Source organism: Sciurus vulgaris (genome assembly GCF_902686455.1).
Source record: "Sciurus vulgaris genome assembly, chromosome: 3".
NCBI classification, from domain to species: Eukaryota; Metazoa; Chordata; class Mammalia; order Rodentia; family Sciuridae; genus Sciurus; species Sciurus vulgaris.
The window spans coordinates 15613486-15633960 of record NC_136463.1 but is presented as its reverse complement, the minus strand read 5'-3'; the positions used below and the strand labels follow the sequence as shown (position 1 = coordinate 15633960).

At 34.7% G+C, this 20475-nt stretch overlaps 1 protein-coding gene across 12 annotated transcripts in view; it reads left to right on the top strand.

Moving 5' to 3' along the window:
* TANC2 (tetratricopeptide repeat, ankyrin repeat and coiled-coil containing 2) overlaps positions 1-20475 on the top strand; it is a 554326-nt gene that overhangs the window by 440645 nt on the left and 93206 nt on the right. For all 12 annotated transcript variants that reach the window (XM_079134934.1, XM_079134933.1, XM_079134942.1 and 9 more), the window contains one exon: positions 1681-1814. In XM_079134934.1, coding sequence (XP_078991060.1) covers positions 1681-1814 — 134 coding nt within the window. The remainder of the gene's footprint in view (positions 1-1680; positions 1815-20475) is intronic.

Below are 20475 nucleotides of genomic sequence, written 5' to 3'. Positions count from 1 at the left end.
GCACCCCACCCATCATCTGTTCTTTCTTCTGTGTCCTCAACACTGAACCTGTACTGCTGCAGAAGATGCGAGTCTGCAGTACTTCATTACCTGGCTCTCTTTTCTCCATAGACAGTCCCTCACCTGCCCCCTCATTGTCATTTCCCTGGTAAAGTACAGAAAAGCTATCAAAGCAGGCACTACCCTGTCATCCTCCTTTCCACCTACTTTCCCAAATCTGGCTTCCCCCATCATTCTCTGACACATCACCTACCCTCTCCAACACATACTCTCTCTCTCTCTCTCTCTCTCTCTCACACACACACACACACACACACACACACACACACTCTCACATTTTGTAAATTCAGACATTGTTTCATTAACTACATCTATTCTCAGTGCAGTCATTGGAGAGTTCTTTTAATACAAGACTATATTTTCCCATCACTAAAAAGTCCCAGTGGTAGTTACTTGGATTTGAGATTTGTTGACAGCTACTAAACCCCCATATAGCTGCTAAGTTATTAACCCCTTCTCTCCCTACTCTGCTCATTTCAGAAGTCTGTTTTGCCATTTAGATATGCATACTACCACCTATTAACTTTTATTTCTACTGTTCTCTGAATATCAAATAGAAAATTAGACACTGAGACAAAAAACGAGAGCATTTCCAAAAGGAAATAGCTAGAAGTCTGAATATTTGAACAATAATTACCCACAAAATCAAATTCCAGATAAAGGGGATAGAGTTGGTGGGGGGATATAAACCAGGAATAATACAGTGATGGATAATCACTGAACTTTACCTCAATTCAAAATGTCATATATTTCTTCAGACTTTTTTACACTGCCATCTCCTATACCCACCATCTGCCATTATTAAGAACTTATTTAGTATCCAAGGAAGCTACTTTCAGTTGAACAAAAGAAAGCTAAATTCACTCTTACTGGTAAGAAGTTACGTGAAGACTACCTCCTCCTTTTCAAGAGCTATTGGCTATCAAATAACAACCTCAAATATAAATTTTAGTGCCTGTTTTAGAAGTATGGTCTTATTTGTAAATATGGCTTATAATTTCTAGTAGTAGTTAAGAATATATTTTCTTAGTAACAGGAACAAGTAGAAGTTAAAATATTTTTAAATCTTAATAGAGCTATAATTTACAACCCATGCAGTTCATCCATTTAAAATGTTCCCCCCACAGTTCAGCTAGTACAACAATCACCAGTCTAATGTTAGAGCATTTTTATCCTACTAAAATAAACCTATTACTCTAAGTAGTAAATCCCTTTTTTCCCACTAACCCCCTACCTCCAGCCCCAAGAAACCCCTAGTTTACTCTCTGTCTCTCTTCTTTGACATAGCATAATATTTTCAAGGATTGTCTATGTTGTTGATTGATATCTCATTTATTTTTATTGTCAAGTTTAATCCATTGTATGGCTACATTGCATTTTATCCCTTCATCAGTTGATTGACATTTGAGTTGCTCTATTTTTTGGCTAATACCATCATGCTTCTCTGAACATTTGTGTACAAGTTTTTGTGTTGATATGTGTTTTTAATCTCTCTTGGGTATATAGCTTGGAGGGGAATTGCTGAATTGCTGGGTCATAGAACAAGTGGAATTAACTAATCATCCTTTAGTTCAGGCTTGTATGATTATATGATGCCACCATCTCGTCTTTTTAATCCAGATGTGGATGCCAACAGAGAGTTGCCACTCACACAGCCACCTTCAGCCCACTCATCTATCACAAGTGGAAGCTGCCCAGGAACTCCAGAAATGCGCAGGCGGCAGGAAGAAGCTATGCGAAGATTAGCCTCACAGGTACAATAGAATTCCCAAGTTGGGGACATGCTATTTCCATTTTAACATCAAGACAAAGATAGGGAGAACCTTGGCAAAGTGAAGAAATAAAGGCGAAGATATACCATGAGAACAGGGAGAAAAGTTGCTGGTTTGTTTTTTTTTTGTTGTTGTTGTTGTTGTTACCCCTAGGGAAACAATATCTTATTATGATGGGTAATTGTTGGAAAGACTTAGAAATAAAAGTCCTCCAAGGAATGGATAACAAGTCACAATCTAAATAATCAATAATTTTTTACTTTTCTTTCTACCTCAAAATTTTTTCTTTATACTATACTGTCTATATTTATACTAGACTTTATATTTACACTCTATTTATACTTTATACTGTCTTTTTTTTAGTTGTAGATGGGCAAAATACCTTTATTTTATTTATTTACATATGGTGCTAAGGATTGAACCCAGTGCCTGGCATGTGCTAGGCTAGTGCTCTACTACTGAGCTACAACCCCAACCCTTTATACTATACTATCTTTATACTATACCTTTTTTATGTTTGCATTTGAAATTCTTCTTTTTTCTCAAAGTAACATAGGTACAGAAAAAAATCAAGTAATGCTCAAAACAAGCAGTTTGCTTCCTCTTCCCAACCCATCCACTCCCCAAAAGCAGCCACTTTCAATTCTTAGGGTATTTTCTTTTTTTTTTTTTAACTTCAATATTTCTAAATAAAACTCATATACTGCTCTAACTTTTCTCATTTATTTACACATTATCTCTTATTATAATGATGAGGATAGTTCTTTCACTTTCCTCCTGTAACCTTCCTAGTACAATTACATCATGATTTTTGACTGAATTCCAATTATAGTGTTCCCAGTTTTAATACTATGCAATCATGATTCACTCTGGAACCAAGGATAACATTTCCCTTTTTTTGTTTTTTTTAATTATTTTTATTGTAAACAAATGGGATACATGTTGTTTCAGTTTGTACATGGAGTAACAGCATACCATTTGTGTAATCATACATTTACATAGGGTAATGATGTTTGATTCATTCTGTTATTTTTTCCTTCCCCCCACCCCTCTTTTCCTTCTATACATCCCTCCTTCCTCCATTCTTACTCCCCTCCAACCCCCCATTATGTGTCATCATCCGCTTATCAGTGAGATCATTCGCCTTTTAGATTTTTGAGATTGGCTTATCTCACTTAGCATGATATTCTCCAATTTCATCCATTTGCCTGCAAATGCCATAATTTTATTATTCTTTATAGCTGAGTAATATTCCATTGTATATATATACCACAGTTTCTTTATCCATTCATCAATTGAAGGACATCTAGGTTGGTTCCATAGTCTGGCTATTGTGTATTGAGCCGCTATGAACATTGATGTGGCTGTATCTCTGTAGTATGCCGATTTTAAGTCTTTTGAGTATAGGCTGAGGAGTCAAATAGCTGGGTCAAATGGTGGTTCCATTCCAAGTTTTCTAAGGAATCTCCACACTGCTTTCCAGAGTGGCTGCACTAATTTGCAGCCCCACCAGCAATGTATGAGTGTACCTTTTTCCCCACATCCTCTCCAACACCTATTGTTGCTTGTATTCTTGATAATCGCCATTCTAATTGGGGCGAGATGGAATCTTAGTGTAGTTTTGATTTGCATTTCTCTTATTACTAAAGATGGTGAACATTTTTTAATATGTCTGTTGATTGCTTGTAGATCTTCTGTGAAGCATCTGTTCATATCCTTAGCCCTTTTGTGGATTGGGTTATTTGTATTCTTGGTGTAGAGTTTTTTGAGTTCTTTATATATCCTGGAAATTAGTGCTGTATCTGAAGTATGAGTGGCAAAGATATTCTCCCACTCTGTAGGCTTTCTCCTCACATCGCTGATAGTTTCATTTGCTGAGAGAAAGCTTTTTAGTTTGAATCTATCCCAGTAGTTGATTCTTGCTTTTATTTCTTGTGCTATGGGAGTCCTGTTAAGGAAGTCTGATCCTAAGCCAACAAGGTGAAGATTTGGACCTACTTTTTCTTCTATAAGATGCAAGGTCTCTGGTCTGATTTGGAGGTCCTTAATCCATTGTGAATTGAGTTTTGTGCAGGGTGAGAGATAGAGGTTTAGTTTCATTCTGCTGCATATGGATTTCCAGTTTTCCCAGCACCATTTGTTGAAGAGGTTATCTTTTCTCCATTGCATATTTTTGGCACCTTTGTCTAGTATGAGAAAATTGTATTTATTTGTGTTTGTGTCCATGTCCTCTTTTCTGTACCATTGATCTACCTGTCTATTTTGGTGCCAATACCATGCCATTTTTGTTACTGTTGCTTTGTAGTATAGTTGAAGTTCTGGTATTGCAATACCCCCTGCTTCATTCTTCCTGCTAAGGATTGTTTTAGCTATTCTGGGTTTCTTATTCTTCCAGATGAATTTCATGATTGCTTTCTCTATTTCTGTGAGGTACATCATTGGGATTTTAATTGGAATTGCATTGAATCTGTATAGCACTTTTGGTAGTATGACCATTTTGACAATATTAATTCTGCCTATCCAAGAACATGGGAGATCTTTCCATCTTCTGAGGTCTTCCTTAATTTCTTTCTTCAGTGTTTTGTAGTTTTCATTGTAGAGATCTTTTACCTCTTTGGTTAGATTGATACCCAAGTATTTTTTTTTTTTTTTTTTTGAGGCTATTGCAAATGGAGTTGTTTTCCTCATTTCCCTTTCAGCTGTTTTGTCGCTTGCGTATAAAAATGCTGTAGACTTATGCGTGTTGATTTTATAGCCTGCTATTTTGCTGAATTCATTGATGAGATCTAGAAGTTTTCTGGAGGAGTTTTTTGGATCCTCTAAATAGAGAATCATGTCATCAGCAAATAGTGACAGCTTATGTTCCTCTTTTCCTATTCATATCCCTTTAATATCTTTAGTCTGCCTAATTGCTCTGACTAGAGTTTCGAGGACAATGTTGAATAGAAGTGGTGAAAGAGGACATCCCTCTCTTGTTCCCGTTTTTAAAGGGAATGGTTTCAGTTTTTCTCCATTAAGAATGATGTTGGCCAAGGACTTAGCATAAATAGCCTTTACAATGTTCAGGTATGTTCCTACTATCCCTATTTTTTCTAGTGTTTTGAGCATGAAGGGCTGTTGTATTTTGTCGAACGCTTTTTCTGCATCAATTGAAATAACCATATGATCCTTATCCTTAAGTCTATTGATATACAGATGTTAAACCATCCTTGCATTCCAGGGATGAACCCCACTTGATCGTGGTACACGATTTTCTTAATATGCTTTTGGATACGGTTTGCCAATATTTTGTTAAGGATCTTTGCATCTATATTCATCAAGGGTATTGGTCTAAAATTTTCTTTCCTTGATGTGTCTTTTCCTGTTTTGGGTATGAAGGTGATATTAGCTTCATAGAATGAGTTTGGTAGGGTACCCTCCTTTTCTATTTCCTGGAATACTTTGAGAAGTATTGGAATGAGATCTTCTTTGAAGGTCTTGTAGAACTCGGCTGAGAATCCGTCTGGTCCTGGGCTTTTCTTGGATGGTAGGTTTGTAATGGCTTCTTCTATTTCATTGCTTGATATTGATCTGTTTAAATCGTGTATGTCCTCCTGGTTCAGTTTGGGAGGAGCATATGTCTCTAGAAATTTGTCAATGTCTTTGGTACTTTCTATTTTGTTGGAATACATATTTTCAAAGTAGCTTCTCATTGTGTTCTGTATCTCAGTGGTGTCTGTTGTGATATTTCCTTTTGCATCATGTATTTTAGTAATTTGAGTCTTCTTCTCTTTGTTAGTGTGGCTAAGGGTTTATCTATTTTGTTTACTTTCTCAAAGAACCAACTTTTTGTTTTGTCAATTTTTTGAATAGTTTCTTGTTTCAATTTCATTGATTTCAGCTCTGATTTTAATTATTTCCTGTCTTCTACTACTTTTGCTGTTATTCTGTTCTTCTTTTTCTAGGGCTTTGAGCTGTAATGTTAGGTCATTTAGTTGTTGACTTTTCATTCTTTTCTGGAATGCGCTCCATGCAATGAATTTTCCTCTAAGTACCGCTTTCATCGTGTCCCAGAGATTTTGATGTGTTGTATCATCATTCTCATTGAACTCTAAGAATTTTTTAATCTCCTCCCTGATGTTTTCTGTTATCCATGTTTCATTCAATAGCGTATTATTTAGTCTCCAAGTGTTGGAATAATTTCCTTTTTTAATTTTGTCATTGATTTCTACTCTCAGTCCATTATGATCTGATAGAACACAAGGCAGTATCTCTATTTTTTTGCATTTCCTAAGGGCTGCTTTGTGGCATAACATATGGTCTATTTTCGAGAAGGTTACGGAGCGACAAGGAATGCAGCCTCCCTCTAGTCCGCCAAACATTTCCCTCTTTTAAAAAATTTTATGGGATTCATGAAATGAAATGCCTCATTTTAAATTGCACTTATTTTTCTTTAAATCTTTGACTAAATCATTCCATAATCCTTACTGTAATTTTATAATATGCCTCTCAGTGCTACTTTCCATGCTTATCAGTTAAATTTTCCCCTAAGAGATACCCTGAAGCCCATGAACCTCAGTCTAGACCTGGGATGCATTTACAGCTTGCCACCTCCTTTTTATTCTGAAAATTCCTGTCACTTCTCTTCTACATTTGATCCCATATCACCTACTTTCTTGATTTTATTCTTCATTTTGTTGGAACAGATCCTTCAGCAGCTTCCTAAGAAAGGATGTGTATAAGTTCTTTGAGATTTAACATTTCTAGAAGCATCTGTATTCTATGCTCATTCTTTTCTTTTTATTTGACATAGTATATCATTCTAGATTAAAAATTATTTTCCCTCAGAATTTTGAAGGCATTGCTCCATTGTCGAGCTTCCAAGATTGATATCAAATAATCTGATACTATTCTTATTCAGAATTCTTTGTATCTAACTTTTTTCTATCCTGAAGCTTTTAAGATCTTTTTTATCACCATTATTCTTGAATCTTTTTTCATTTATTGTGTTAGTACATAGTAGGCCCTGGAAAAACTCTTTAATTTTGGAAAATGCTTTTTTATTGTTTATTAATAATTTCCTCTGTTCTCTCCTTTTATAACTCCTCCTATTAACTTGGTTAATAAGAGCTAATAAAAAATTAAGATTTCCTGTACTGATAATCTAGGGGTTTTTTTAACTTTTCTGTCCTGTTTTTCATATTCTGGTTTTAGGTTTTGAGTTTTTTTATTTTGTTTGTTTGTTTTTTTAAGCCACTTTGATAGATTTCTTCAACATTACCTTCCAGTCCTTTTCCCAAAGTACACACACACACACACACACACACACACACACACACACACACACATTTTAGCAATCATTGTTTTAATTTCTGGTAGCTTTTCCTTTTTCTGCAGTTGTCCACCCCGACTCTTTTTTTTAGCATACTGTTCATGTTTTATGCGTGCAGTGTGTTCTCTTTTCCTTAACCATTAGGTGAGTAAAACTAATTGGAATACCTGAAAGTCAGTGTCCCTAATTTTTTTTCTCGTACTGTTCATATTCTCTAGCAAAGAATCCTCCTGTCCCTTGCCTGGGTGTCATCATTCTGGAGCTGGGCAGAAGAGGGCTAGGGTTTCACCAGTCAATATATACACATTTGCCGAAGCCCCCTCCCCTGTTTGTTTGTTTGTTTGTTTTGTGTGTGTGTGTGTTTTTGATTCTGCACCTAATCCCTACCTTGACCCCTGTTTGTTTGTTTGTTTTGTGTGTGTGTGTGTGTGTGTGTGTGTGTGTTTGATTCTGCACCTAATCCCTACCTTGATCTGTATTTGGTGTCCATAAGTCTAGATTCTCACCTATTTAGTTTCTCTAGTGAAATATAACTCTCCTCCCTGTCACTTTTGAGGAAGTTATCACCTGGCTGGACAGTGTGTGGGAATGGAGATCTGGGGATGTAAACTTCACAGAAATTCTGTTTTCAGCTCCCTTCCTCACACTCACCTTCTACTGTACCTGGGGCTTCTAATTCCTGTGCTTTCCTGAAGTTTTAAAGATGGTCTGTAATAGTGTAAGGTTCTAATTTCTTCACAGAAGAAATTAAATTTCTTTCAATCTAGCTAAGATTCAGAAGCAGCTGTTCACCCAACTTACTTTATTAATTATCCCACCAGTTAACACACACTCATCTACAAATGAGCTTCTGTAAACAGTCAGAAATTTCACTCAGATTCACTGCTCATTCATTTTAAGTTTAAAAGACACCTGTTTTTCCCTAAATATTCCCTGTGTAAATGGTCTCCAGTCACTTCTTTTTTAGAACAAGTAGAATAATATTGCAGAAATATGTAAATGCTGAAGAACTTCCAACATCACAGTCTTTCAGTTATTCATTTAGACTATAACTTTGGAAGCACCAAAAATCCAGAACTAAAGATAAGTCAGTGAAAAAGAAAAAAAAAAAAAAAAAAAAGACAATCTCTATACTATGTAGCTCACATTCCCATGGTGGGAGGATAATAAACAGATAAATATGGCAGATGGTGATTGCTAAAAAGATCTTAGAGAATTAAGTCTACTAGTTAAATATTAGTTCCTGTCTCAGCAAGAGAAGTCCCAAGATATTTATGTTCAGTATTTGAAAAAATATTAAATATTTTAAGTAGGAAATTAGTGACTCTTTATACTTAGTTTAGGAATGAGTGTTTAAAATTTTATGGTTATATCTTCTTTAAGCAAAATATAATTTTTTTCTAGAGATGGGATATTTTTAAGTTTATATTAAACATTGTATAAGAAGTAGCTCCTTAGATTAAGATTGATGATTATGTTCAGTATTTAGAAAATGTTAAATATTATACTCTGGCATAAGCCTGTAATCCCAGTGATTTGAGAGGCTAAGGCAGGAGAATCACAAGTTCAAGGCCAGCCTTAGCAGATTAGCAGAACCCTCAGCAATTTAGCAAGACCCTGTTTCAAAATATAAAAAAGGACTGGGGATGGAGCTCAGTGGTAAAGTGCTCCTGGGTTTAATCCTCAATGCCAAAAGAAAAAGAAAATGTTACATATTGTTAGTAGGAAATTTGACTGTTCCTACTTAGTTGAGAAGTCTATTTTAAGTTTTATGATTATTTCTTCCTTAAGCAAATAAATAAACGTTTGTACCGAGATGTGGGGTATGTTTAGGGATTTGTTTTGTTTTGTTTTGTTTTGTTTTGCTTTGCTTTGCTTTGCTTTGTGGTATTGAGGATTCAACCCAGACTCCTGTGCATGCCAGGCAAGTGCTCTGCCACTGAGCTATATCACCAGCCCTATTTATTTTTTATTTTGAGACCATTTCTCACTAAGTTGCCCAGATTGAACTCAAATTTATGATGCTCCTTCCTCAGCCTCATGAGTAGCTGGAATTACAGGGCTATGCCCCCAACCCTGGCTGGGATATGTTCAAGTTTGTGCTAAACACTATTTAAAAAATGTCCCCCCCAAAAAAGTGATGCATTTATCAAAAGTTAAAAAAAATGACCGCCTCAGGGCTGAGGTTATAGCTCAGTGGTAGAGTGCTTGCCTTGCACATGTGAAGCACTCGGTTCAATTCTTGGCACCACATAAAAGTAAATAAATAAAATAAAGGTATTGTGTCCACCTACAACTGAAAAATAACAAAAGAAGAAGAAATGGCCTAGGCTGGGGCTGTAGCTCAATGGCAGAGTGTGAGGCCTTGGGTTCGATCCTTAGCAGTGCATAAAAATAAACAAATAAAATAAAGGCATGCTTTCTATCTACAACTCCAAAAAAAATTTTTTTAAAGAAATGGCCCTTTCAATTAAAATGTAATGTTATCCCAATGTTGTGCTACATGTTACAGTTCAGTTATGTAAGTTTATGCTGTGAAAGGATAGGGCAGAAGCCAGCAGTCTTGTTTCTCACCAATGACAATCTATAAACAGAAATTTACTTTCAAGTGCAATTTTCAAATGTGTTAGTATTTTGGTGAAGTAGGATAATATTCAAAAAATTTTAAAACCTCTTGATTTGACAGTTCTTTATGTCAATTCTTGTGTATCAGTATTTCCTTTCTTGTGCTGCTAATTGAGAGTTTTTATTATAATTTTAAAAGTTTTATTTCTCAAAACACAGTTTGCACTACAAGTGTAACAGGTTTGCTATGTCTGCATCTCTCAAGCAAATCTCCAGTTAATGTTGTATATTTCTTCTGAAGTGCCATTAGAATAGAAAGGTACAGAGATTTTATTCAGGGCCTTCCCTGGATATGTGAATTTAACTATAACAGCAGTGGATTTTCCCAGGTCTTGGATGCATCACTACCATGTGGTTGTACATACAGAATTTATAGGACATAGAGACATGGCTTCCATTTGCTGAGGACTTAATATGTATTGGTGCTCAGTAGATAAGGTAATTTTTGTTACCTTATCTCTTCATTCTTATCTTAACCCTATGATTTGTCTTAATTATCTTCATTTTACAGATGAGGAAACTGTGGCTCCAGTAATTATTTTTTTTCAATGTCATACTGTTAATAAATAGCAAAACTAGTATTCAAAGCCAGTTTTAGGTAATACTATTATTATCCTCATTCCATAAATGAGAAAGCAGGGCTCTAAGAATAAATAACTTACCTGAGAAAAAAGACTAGTATATTACAGAGTCAAGTGAGGCAGGCAAGCTTCAGAGCTACGTTTTTAACCACTGCTGCTTCTCTAGTGTGACAGAAAGAATTTTCATTTAGTGTTCTATCAGTCATTGAATTTAGCTTCAAAGCAAAAAAAAAAAAAAAAAAAAAAAATGATGATGGAGGTATACCTGTCAGTCATTTAGGTCAACTTAAAATTCTTCTAAAAGGTTTTTATGCAACTAGAAGCTCTTGTCATATTAGGCAAGTTGTCTCTAACTTAGTCCTTAGATAAGACGCTAATGCATATGAAACAAGCTAATATATTTAAAATAAGCTAATTCGAAAAACCAGATAATTTTAAGAAATGTCACAGAGACACAAAAAGTTGCTGCTGCTGTTAAAGCTATCAGCCAAAGAGGTAGTCATTTCAGCAATCCTGTAACATTGAGCATGTTGAACATAATGTGGAAATGTAAGCCAAATACACACACACACACACACACACACACACACACACACAGCCAAAATGGAGGAGATGTGCATAAAACAACCTTAAATTTAATTTTTGTTGCTGCAACTGTTTTTTTTTTTTTAATTTTCATTTAAGAGAAATTAGACCCAAAATAAACAATAAGTAACCTGTAATTGATGTTTCATATAATTTATCTAGGGCTTCTTTCCTCTGAATATTTATACTGAACTTTTATAGTCAGATCCAGATTTCATCTACATCCAATATACTGAATATGGGAAAACAACCTTGTTCACTTGTGTGTTTCGGTTTTTTTTTTTATCTGCCACCCACTGAGAAACCTTCTCTAGCTCTTCAGTTACCTTAAGGTGACCCTGCTTTATTTTACCCCAGCACCCCTATATTTCCTCTTTCATAGTACTTATCTCACTATTTTTTTATGACTTGCTTAATTGCCTCTCTTTCGGGTTAAACTGTAAAGAATAGACAAGGATTATATTTTCAGAATCTAGCATAATGCCTAGCATATAGTGCAAGTGCAATTTATATTTGTGAATGAATTAAATGCCAGTATTTTCTGTTATGAAATCTTATGGCATCTAATTAGGTATTTACTCATAATAATTTTTCCTAACCAACTTATTATGTCAAATCTGAATCAGATTCATATACCCCCAAGAATGAATCTTGGTAGAGCCTGGAATTCACCAATCCTCTGAGACATAAGTTTCATAAACTATCGATTAAATATACTTAGGACTATTCATTTTGTGTAAGATGTACTTCTACAGGAATCTAGATGAACTAAGTAAATTAGTCACTTTGTTTTAAATATTTGTACTTGATATTGGTCCTAACTCCCTTTGACTCAAGTAATCTATAATTGAATAGTAACAGTCTACAGAGTATAGCTATTTAGGTCTAGGATTATAACAAAGCTAAATATTATGCTGAGCTCTGCCACAACTAATTAAACAACAGGGCTCTCACTACCCAGTGTTAAAACATACTATAAATCCTCTATAATCAAAACAATGTGGTACTGGTGTGTGAGTAGAGAAATAGAATAGAACAGAAAATTCATAGTTAGACCCAAATATGTGTGGATACTTAGTATGCAACAAAGGCAGCATCTTAGGTCACTAAAGTGAAAATGGACTTTATATATGAGAGATAAATTAATATATTTCTCATACCATGCACAAGAGTAAACTCCAAATGGAGTGGGGATCCAAATATCAAAAAATGAAACCATGCAAAAACATTGAAATCTTACAAGTAATAGTGGAAAATATGAATGACTTCATCTTTGACCTTGGTGAAGGGAAAGGCTTTTTAAGATCTAAATCTAAAAGAATAGAAGAAAAGATTGATAAATTTGATTTCATAAAAATTTGTTTAAATGTTGTATGACCAAAAAAAGCACTAGAAACAAAGTCAAAGATAACTAATAAATTGAAAGAAAATATTCACAACATGCCCTGAAATCACAGGTAAAAAAAAAAACAAAAACAGACAAATGAGATGGCATCAAATGAAAAGCTTCTACACAGCAAAGGAAATAATTAACGATGGGAAGAACCCACAGAACAGGAAAAAATGTATATAAACCATACTCTGATAAAGCTTTAATATCCAAAAAACATAAGGAACTTAACTCTGTAGCAAGAAAATATCCCAACAACGAATGGGCAAAGAACGTTCCTATGTAGTTGGCACCTCAAGGTCCCCCAGAGGCCTGTATATTAAAGACCCAGTCCTCAGTTTGTAACTATTGGGAAATAGTGGAAACTTTCAAGAGGAAGGTCTTTCCATCATTGTGGCTATATTCTTAAAGACAGAGACCCCCCAGCTTTTTCCTCATTCTCTTTTTGGCTTTCTGGCCATGAGACAGGCAGTTTTGTTCCACTGTGCACTTTACCATGATGTGCTGCTTCCCATAGGACCAGAGCAGTGAGGCCAGTTGATCATGAGCTGAAACCTCAAGCCAAAGTAAACCTTTTCTCTGTAATCTCAGGTATTTGAATAACAGAGAGCTGACTAATGGAGACCTGAGCAGACATTTCTCAAAAGAAGACATACACATGGCCACAAGATACATAAAAAATGCCCAGCATCACTAATCATTAGAGAAATACAAATTAAAACCATAATGAGATTTTATACCTCTTAGAATGACTTTTATCAAAAAGGTGAAAGATAACAAATATTGGCAAGGCTGTATAGAAAAGGGGACACTTGCACATTGTTGATGGGAGTGTAAATTAGTATAGCCATTATGGAAAATTATATAGCAGTTCTTCAGAAAGCTAAAAACAAGCCTGGGGGTGTAGTTGTATCTTTGTGGTAGAATGCTTGCCTAATGAGCCCATGGCCCTGGTTTGAATCTCCAGCACCCCATTCCCCACCCTGTTCCCATCAAAAAAAAAAAAAAAAAAAAAAAAAAAAAAAAAAACCTCACAATATAACTACCATATGATACAGTAATTCTATTTCTGGATATATCCAAAGAAACTGAAATCAATATATTGAAGGAATATCTGCACTGCCATGCTCACTGTAACATTATTCACAACATCCAAGATATAGAATCAGCCTAATTGTCTATCAAAAATGAGTGGATAAGTAGGTAAACTATAGAACCATCCTAGGTGCCCTTCAACAGATGAATGATTTTAAAACTGTGGTATATATACAAAATGGAATATTACTCATCCATAAAAAGAATGACTTTATGACTTTTGCCCCTAAATGAATGGATCTGGAGACTATCATGCTAAGTGAAATAAACCATTCCCCAAAAACCAAAGGTCAAATGTTCTCTCTGATATGCACGGATGCTAATGCACAACAAGGGGAGAAGGGAAGAGCAGAAGTTCAGTGGATTAGACAAGGGGAATGAAAGGAAGGGAGGGAATAGAAATAAGAAAGATAGTGGAATGAATCTAACATGACTTTCCTATGTACATATATGAATACATCACAGTGAATCTCCACATCATGTACAACCCAAAGAATAGGATCCTAATTAGAATAAGTTATACTCCATGTATGTATATTATGTCAAAGTACACTCTCGTGTCGTGTCTATCTAAAAAGAACATATTTTAAATAGACAAAAAAAATGAGTGGATAAAGAAAATATGGAATACTATTCAACCTTTCTAAAAACAACATAGCTGAATCTAAATCACATTATCCTAAGTGAAGTAAACCATGCACAGAAATATAAATACTGCATGTTCTCACTTATATGTGGAATCCAAAGAAGTCGAATGCCTAGAAGTACAGTAGAATGAAGGTTAACAGAGACTGCAGGTGGCAAGTGGAAAAAGAGAGAATGGGGAATTGTTAAACAAAGAGGACAAAATTTCAGATAAAAGAAACACATTTTGAGATCAACTGCACAGAAGGTTGACAACAAAATAACCAAGAGAATAGTGTGATATATTGATATATCAATTAGCATGGTTTAATCATTCCAAATTATATACACATACCAAACATTACATTGTATTCCATCAACATATACTTAAGATTTGTCAATCAAAAATAATAGTAATCAGAAAAATGAGAAATTATACCCCATTTATGTATGATATCAAAGTGCATAAATGCATTGTAATGTATAGCTAATTAGAATAAATTTTTAAAAATAATAGTAATAATTTTTTAAATCTACCTCTTGTTAAATTTTAGCATAGTATCAAAGAAGAATGTCTGCAGTTTCCTGAAATGGTTATTAAACCATCCTTCACTTCTCTAGCTACATATGGGTATACATGTGGAGAGAGAATAGACTTTATATATAGTCATATATATACATATATAACTTGACTTTCCTCATCTACTTAAAGCAATTTATTGCAATATATTGAATGCAGTTATGAGTCTGTTGCAAAAATGTAAAACAATGACACTTTTCTTTCTGAAATTTTTGTTTTGAAAAATGCTATTTTCATAAAAATATCTTCTTAGGTGTCAGCATGTAATGTTTATTATTTTTATTTTAAGAGAATCAATAAACAAAAATATTACGAAAAAATATTCTCAATAAATATCACAGCCCCCTGTATTTAAAGGACACCACCCTACCCAACCCATTACTCTTCCCAGAGGCCTCTTTTTTAAAATATTTTTTTAGTTGTCAGTGGACCTTTATTTTATTTATTTATATATGATGCTGAGAATCCAAACCAGTGCCTCACACATGCTAGGCACGTGCTTTACCACTGAGCTACAATCCAAGCCTTCCCAGAGACTTCTTGAAAGAACACAGGAACCCATCTAAGAGAAATCCTAGTGAACTAAACTGAAACAAATTGAGTAACAAAATTGAATTGGATTGTAACCAATAGAATAAAATAATTAAATAAGTAGGGAGAAAGAAACAGTTCCTTCTTCCAGTAGAATTCTTAGTAACAAATGTAGAATGAAAGAGGGAAATAGAAAATCATTATTAAGCAAACATAACAATAATTGGTACAAACAAGATCCATTGATAATTACTAAAATTAATGAGTAGAAATTTGAAGAGAAACAGGATTTGCTCAATTTGAAAAATATCTCTAAGATTTTTTTAATTTAAAAAAAAATTTCTCATACATGTATTAGGGTAATAATGTCTGTCTCACTCTCCTGTCCTTCCCATCCCTACCACCCCACTCCCCTCTGCATAATCCAAAGTTCCTTCATTCTTCCCTACCCACCACCCTCTATGGATCAGCATCTACTTATCAGAGAAAACATTCAGCCTTTAGTTTTTTGGGATTGGCTTATTTCACTTAGTATGATATACTTCAACTCCATCCATTTACCTACAGATGCCATAATTTCTTTCTTCTTTAAGGTTGAGTAATATTCCATTGTGTATGTGTACCACATTTTCTTTATCCATTCATGTGTGAAAGGGCACCTAGGTTGGTTCCACAGTTTAGCTATTGTGAGTGGAGCTGCTAAAAACATGATGTGGCTGTGTCACTGTAGTATGCTGATTTTAAGTCCTTTGGGTATAAACCGAGGAGTGGGATAGCTGAGTCAAATGGTGGTTCCATTTCAAGTTTTCTGAGGACACTCCATACTGCTTTCCCAAGTGGTTACACCAATTTGCAGTCCCACTAGCAGTGTATGAGTGTACCTTTTTCCTCACATCCTCACCAACACTTATTAATGATTTATTCTTAATAATTGCCATTCTGACTGGAGGAAGATGAACTCTTACAGTAGTTTAATTTACATTTCTCTAATACCTAGAGATGATGAACATTTTTCATGTTTGTTGATTGATTGTATTTCTTCTTCTGTGAAGTATCTGTTCAGTTCCTTAGCCCATTTATTGACTGGGTTATTTGGTTTTTTTGGTGTTAAGTTTTTTGAGTTCTTTATATATCCTGGAGATTAGTACTCTATCTGAGGTAACATGTGGCAAAGATTTTTTCCCATTCTGTAGTCTCTCTCTTCACGTTATTGATTGTTTCCTTTGCTGAGAAGAAGCTTTTTAGTTTGAGTCCATCCCATTTATTGATTCCTAATTTTACTTCTTGCACTTTAGAAGTCTTGTTAAGGAAGTCAAGTCCTAAGGCTACATGATGAAGATTTGGCCTACTTTTTCTTCTATTAGGTGCAGGCTCTCTGTTCTAGTGCCTAAGTCTTTGATCCACTTTGAGTTAATTTTTGTGCAGGGTGAGATAGAGGTTTAATTTCATTTTATTACATGTGGATTTCCAGTTTTCCCAGAACCACTTATTGACTAGGCTATCTTTTCTCCAATGTATATTTTTGGCGCCTTTGTATAGTATGAGATAACTGTATTTATGTGAATTTGTCTCTGTGTCTTCTATTTTGTACCATTGGTCTACATGTCTGTTTTTCTCCAAGATATTTTTAACTACAAAAAGGAAGACCAACTTTATAGTCAAGAAACCTGACAAAGGCCAGGTATGATGGCGCACACCTATAATCTCAGCAACTTAGGAGTTGAGGCAGTAGATCACAAATCCAAGGACAGCCTGGACAATTTAGCAAGACTATCTCAAAATTAAAAATAAAAAAGGGAGGGGCTGGGGATGTAGCTCAGTGGTAGAGCATCTCTGGGTTCAGTCAGACACAAAAAGAAAGTAACCTGGCAGAACTTTAACTTCAACCAAGTGAAGAAGGACATTCTCACCAGTAACAAAATATGACAACATTAAGAACCCTATCTGGTGTAATCCACAAAAAAGGATCCAACACAGTTTTTGTGGTATTCCTACCCAGACAGTTTCAGATCATTGGAGAACATCAGATTTGAGAGACATTGAGAAAATCCAGATTCAGAGACATTCAGTAAAATAATTGATCAATACCCTTCAAAAATATCAAGACTGTAAAAAGAGTGACTGAAGATCTCTTACAGATAAAGAAGAGTCTAAGGAGAAATAACTAAATGCTGTTAGGGCCCTGGATAGAATCCTAAAAAGAAAAGATCATAATAGGAAAACTAAAATTTGAATAACATCTTTAGATAATATTGTGCCCCGTTTATCTACTGGCTTTGACAATTTTACTGTAGTTAAATAAGATACTAATAATAAGGGAAACTGGGTGAGGAAACTCTGTGTACTACTTTTGCAACATTTCTGTAAGTCTAAAATTAGTTAAAAGTACAAAGTTAAAAAATAAAGTCCTAAAAAAATAACAGAATGAATCAAACAATATTGCCCTATGTAAATTTATGATTTTTAATTAAAAAAATAATAATAAAAAAATAAAGTCCTATTGCAAAAAAAAAGAAAAGAAAAAAAGAAGGAACTACAAACTGGAAAATCACTGAGACTGAGGCAGAACCTAAGCCTAGGGACTGTTCTTAGCATCTAGTTCCAGAGTGAAGATTAGAATCAGAATTAAGGGACAAGAGAAAGTATTTATTTACCATGAGCCTCCGGGTCCCTAGAAATATTAAAAACCAGACATTAACTTAACTGCTGCAGGTTGTACTGATTAGGAAGTCAGTCTGGCAGTGGTGAGGGAGAAGAACATCAGCAGAGTGATGAAAAGGAGACATGGCCTAAGAGCATGAGAGCAGGCCTGAGGGAAGGACAGTTGCACTTCTAGAAGTTAAATTACAAACATTAGTTATGTAAACTAAGTTTTTCTGTCCAAATGAATCCTAGATATTCAAAACTTCCCTTTCTAAAATGAGAGATTAGCTTAATCCTGTCCCAGTTATTCATTTGCAATAGAAAATGATCTATGGAATTTGAAGGCTTGGAACTTTCAAACAAAAGCCCAGTAGGTTGGCAACTACTCAATTCCTTTGATGATGTTAATGATAAATTTTATATTTTTTTGGACACAGCATTTAAAGAAAAGATTTCACATACAAGGCTGTTCTCCAGTCATTGGTCTACATCACCCACCAGCATTCCTCTTTGCTTCTTCTTCCACAGAAGTACATAAAATTTATTCAGTGTCTTCCAAAGAATTAATACAACTCTAGTCAAGTCAGATATATTTGGTATAATGTTGTTTTAATAAAAGATATATTTAAAATAAGGAAACAAGATGAAAAAATATTAATATATAAGAAAGATAATAGCTAAAAATGAATTTTAGAGAAGTAATTTTGAAAAGTAAGAATTCACTAAGGAGAAAGATTTTACCTACTGACTTATTGGGGATAGACTACTTCTAAGCCATTCCCAAGAAGTTGTAATAATAATGACTATACATGGGTAGACATGATAACTTCCTTAAAACTGTAGAGAATATTTTATAAATCTATGACTGAGCACTGGTAAAGTAAGAGACTTCAAAAAAAATTCTGCATTTCCAGACTTGTTGGGTTTTTGTGTGTGAGTGTGTGTGTGTGTGTGTGTGTGTGTGTGTGTGTGTGTGTGTGTGTTAGTACTGGGGATTGAACCCACAGCCTCATCAATGCTAGGCAAGTGCTCTACCACTGAGCTACACCCCAGCCCTCTTTTTGGTTTTTTTTGTTTTGTTTTGTTTTGTTTTGTTTTTTGGTTTTGGTTTTTTTTTTATTTTTGGGTTTTTTTTTTTTTTTGGTGACAGAGTCTCACTAATTTGCAGAAGCTGGCCTTGAACTTGGAATCTCCTGCCTCAGCCTCATGAGTAACTGGGATTACAGGCGTACATCAGGCCAGGCTTGGTTTTATACATAGGAAAAGTTATGAGTAGTATCAGTAGACAATTTGGGGGAAGTATAAATGCTTTTGATAGATTGTATGTACGTATACATACTACATAACTACTTTGAAATGTCTGGTAAATAACCTTTTTTGAGCCACATTGCAAATCTCTGGAAGATGTAGGTTTTTCTGCCTGAATTTGCAAAGGAATCAAGACTTTACATTTGGAATTCCAAAGAAATATTTAAAATTAAAAGAGAAGTAGCCACTGAAAATGCAACTTTAGCATTGACCTTTGTTAAAATGAAACTGTTCAGCCAAGTGTACACAAATAATTTTTATCTTTAAAGTGATACCCTGTTACTTTGAGTAAAGGATCAGTTATACCTTATTTGCTGAACTGTGCTTAGCCCTGACATATGGAATCAATTGAAGGAAAATATGATGACAATTCATATTGATTTTGCTGTTTGCTTTTTTTATCAAGTGGAAATTGTATCCCGTGTAGACAATAACCACTGATATTCACTGTTTATTGAGAGGACAGATCAATTACTGACAAGGTTTTTCTTTGGGTTTCTTTACATTGTCTTTAAAATATGTTGATAAAGTAGTGACTGATCTACCTAAAGAAAAGAATAGAAAATTTTTAAATATAATCTCCGATTTTCATTTTCCATATTGTGGTCAGACTTCATCACTCACAAGCAATTTCTATCTCTGACTTTATATGTGCAGCAACAGTGCCTGAATTATTTGATTTTTTTATGTTTAATGAGAAGGATTTCAGGTGCTTACGTTCCAGCATGCATTGAAGAGCTAAGATGACCATACTCATAGATCAGGAACCTTTTCAGAGCAGAACTCTTCGATATATGACTGTTGTACAAGAGATGATTAAAGAACTGGAGTTTCAGTGGTATATCCGTGAATGCCACTGAGACAAGTTTTAATTGTCCATAAGCACAAATCTAAAAACTTAAAAAAAAAAAAAAACAGCATATACAGAACTATCAGATGGAGCTGATGAGCAAGGAGGAGAGTAGAGATAACAGTGCTGACAGTGGCTGACATTACTGCTCACTCATGATGAGAGCACTCTGTCGAATTCTTTCCATACATCAAACTGAATTTCCCCTGCCAATGGCATATATTCTACACAGTCCCATCACTTTTTCTTGGTGATTAATGAGCCAGAAAGGTGGTCTAGATTAAAATCACCCTCTGTACTTGCTCTTAAGCCAAAAGGAACAACCAAAAGATATAGAGTGAACTTTTTGCACATTTAAAACAAAAAAATAGAACCTAAAGCTCTAGGTTCCAGCCAGTCAGCCTAGCCTCTAGATGTTATTAAGACATAAATTTTTTTAAGCTCTTTGAATTTAAGACCCACATCTAACAAAATGTTCACCCTTTTCCTGCTCACTTATCTAATTCTGATATTCTTTGTT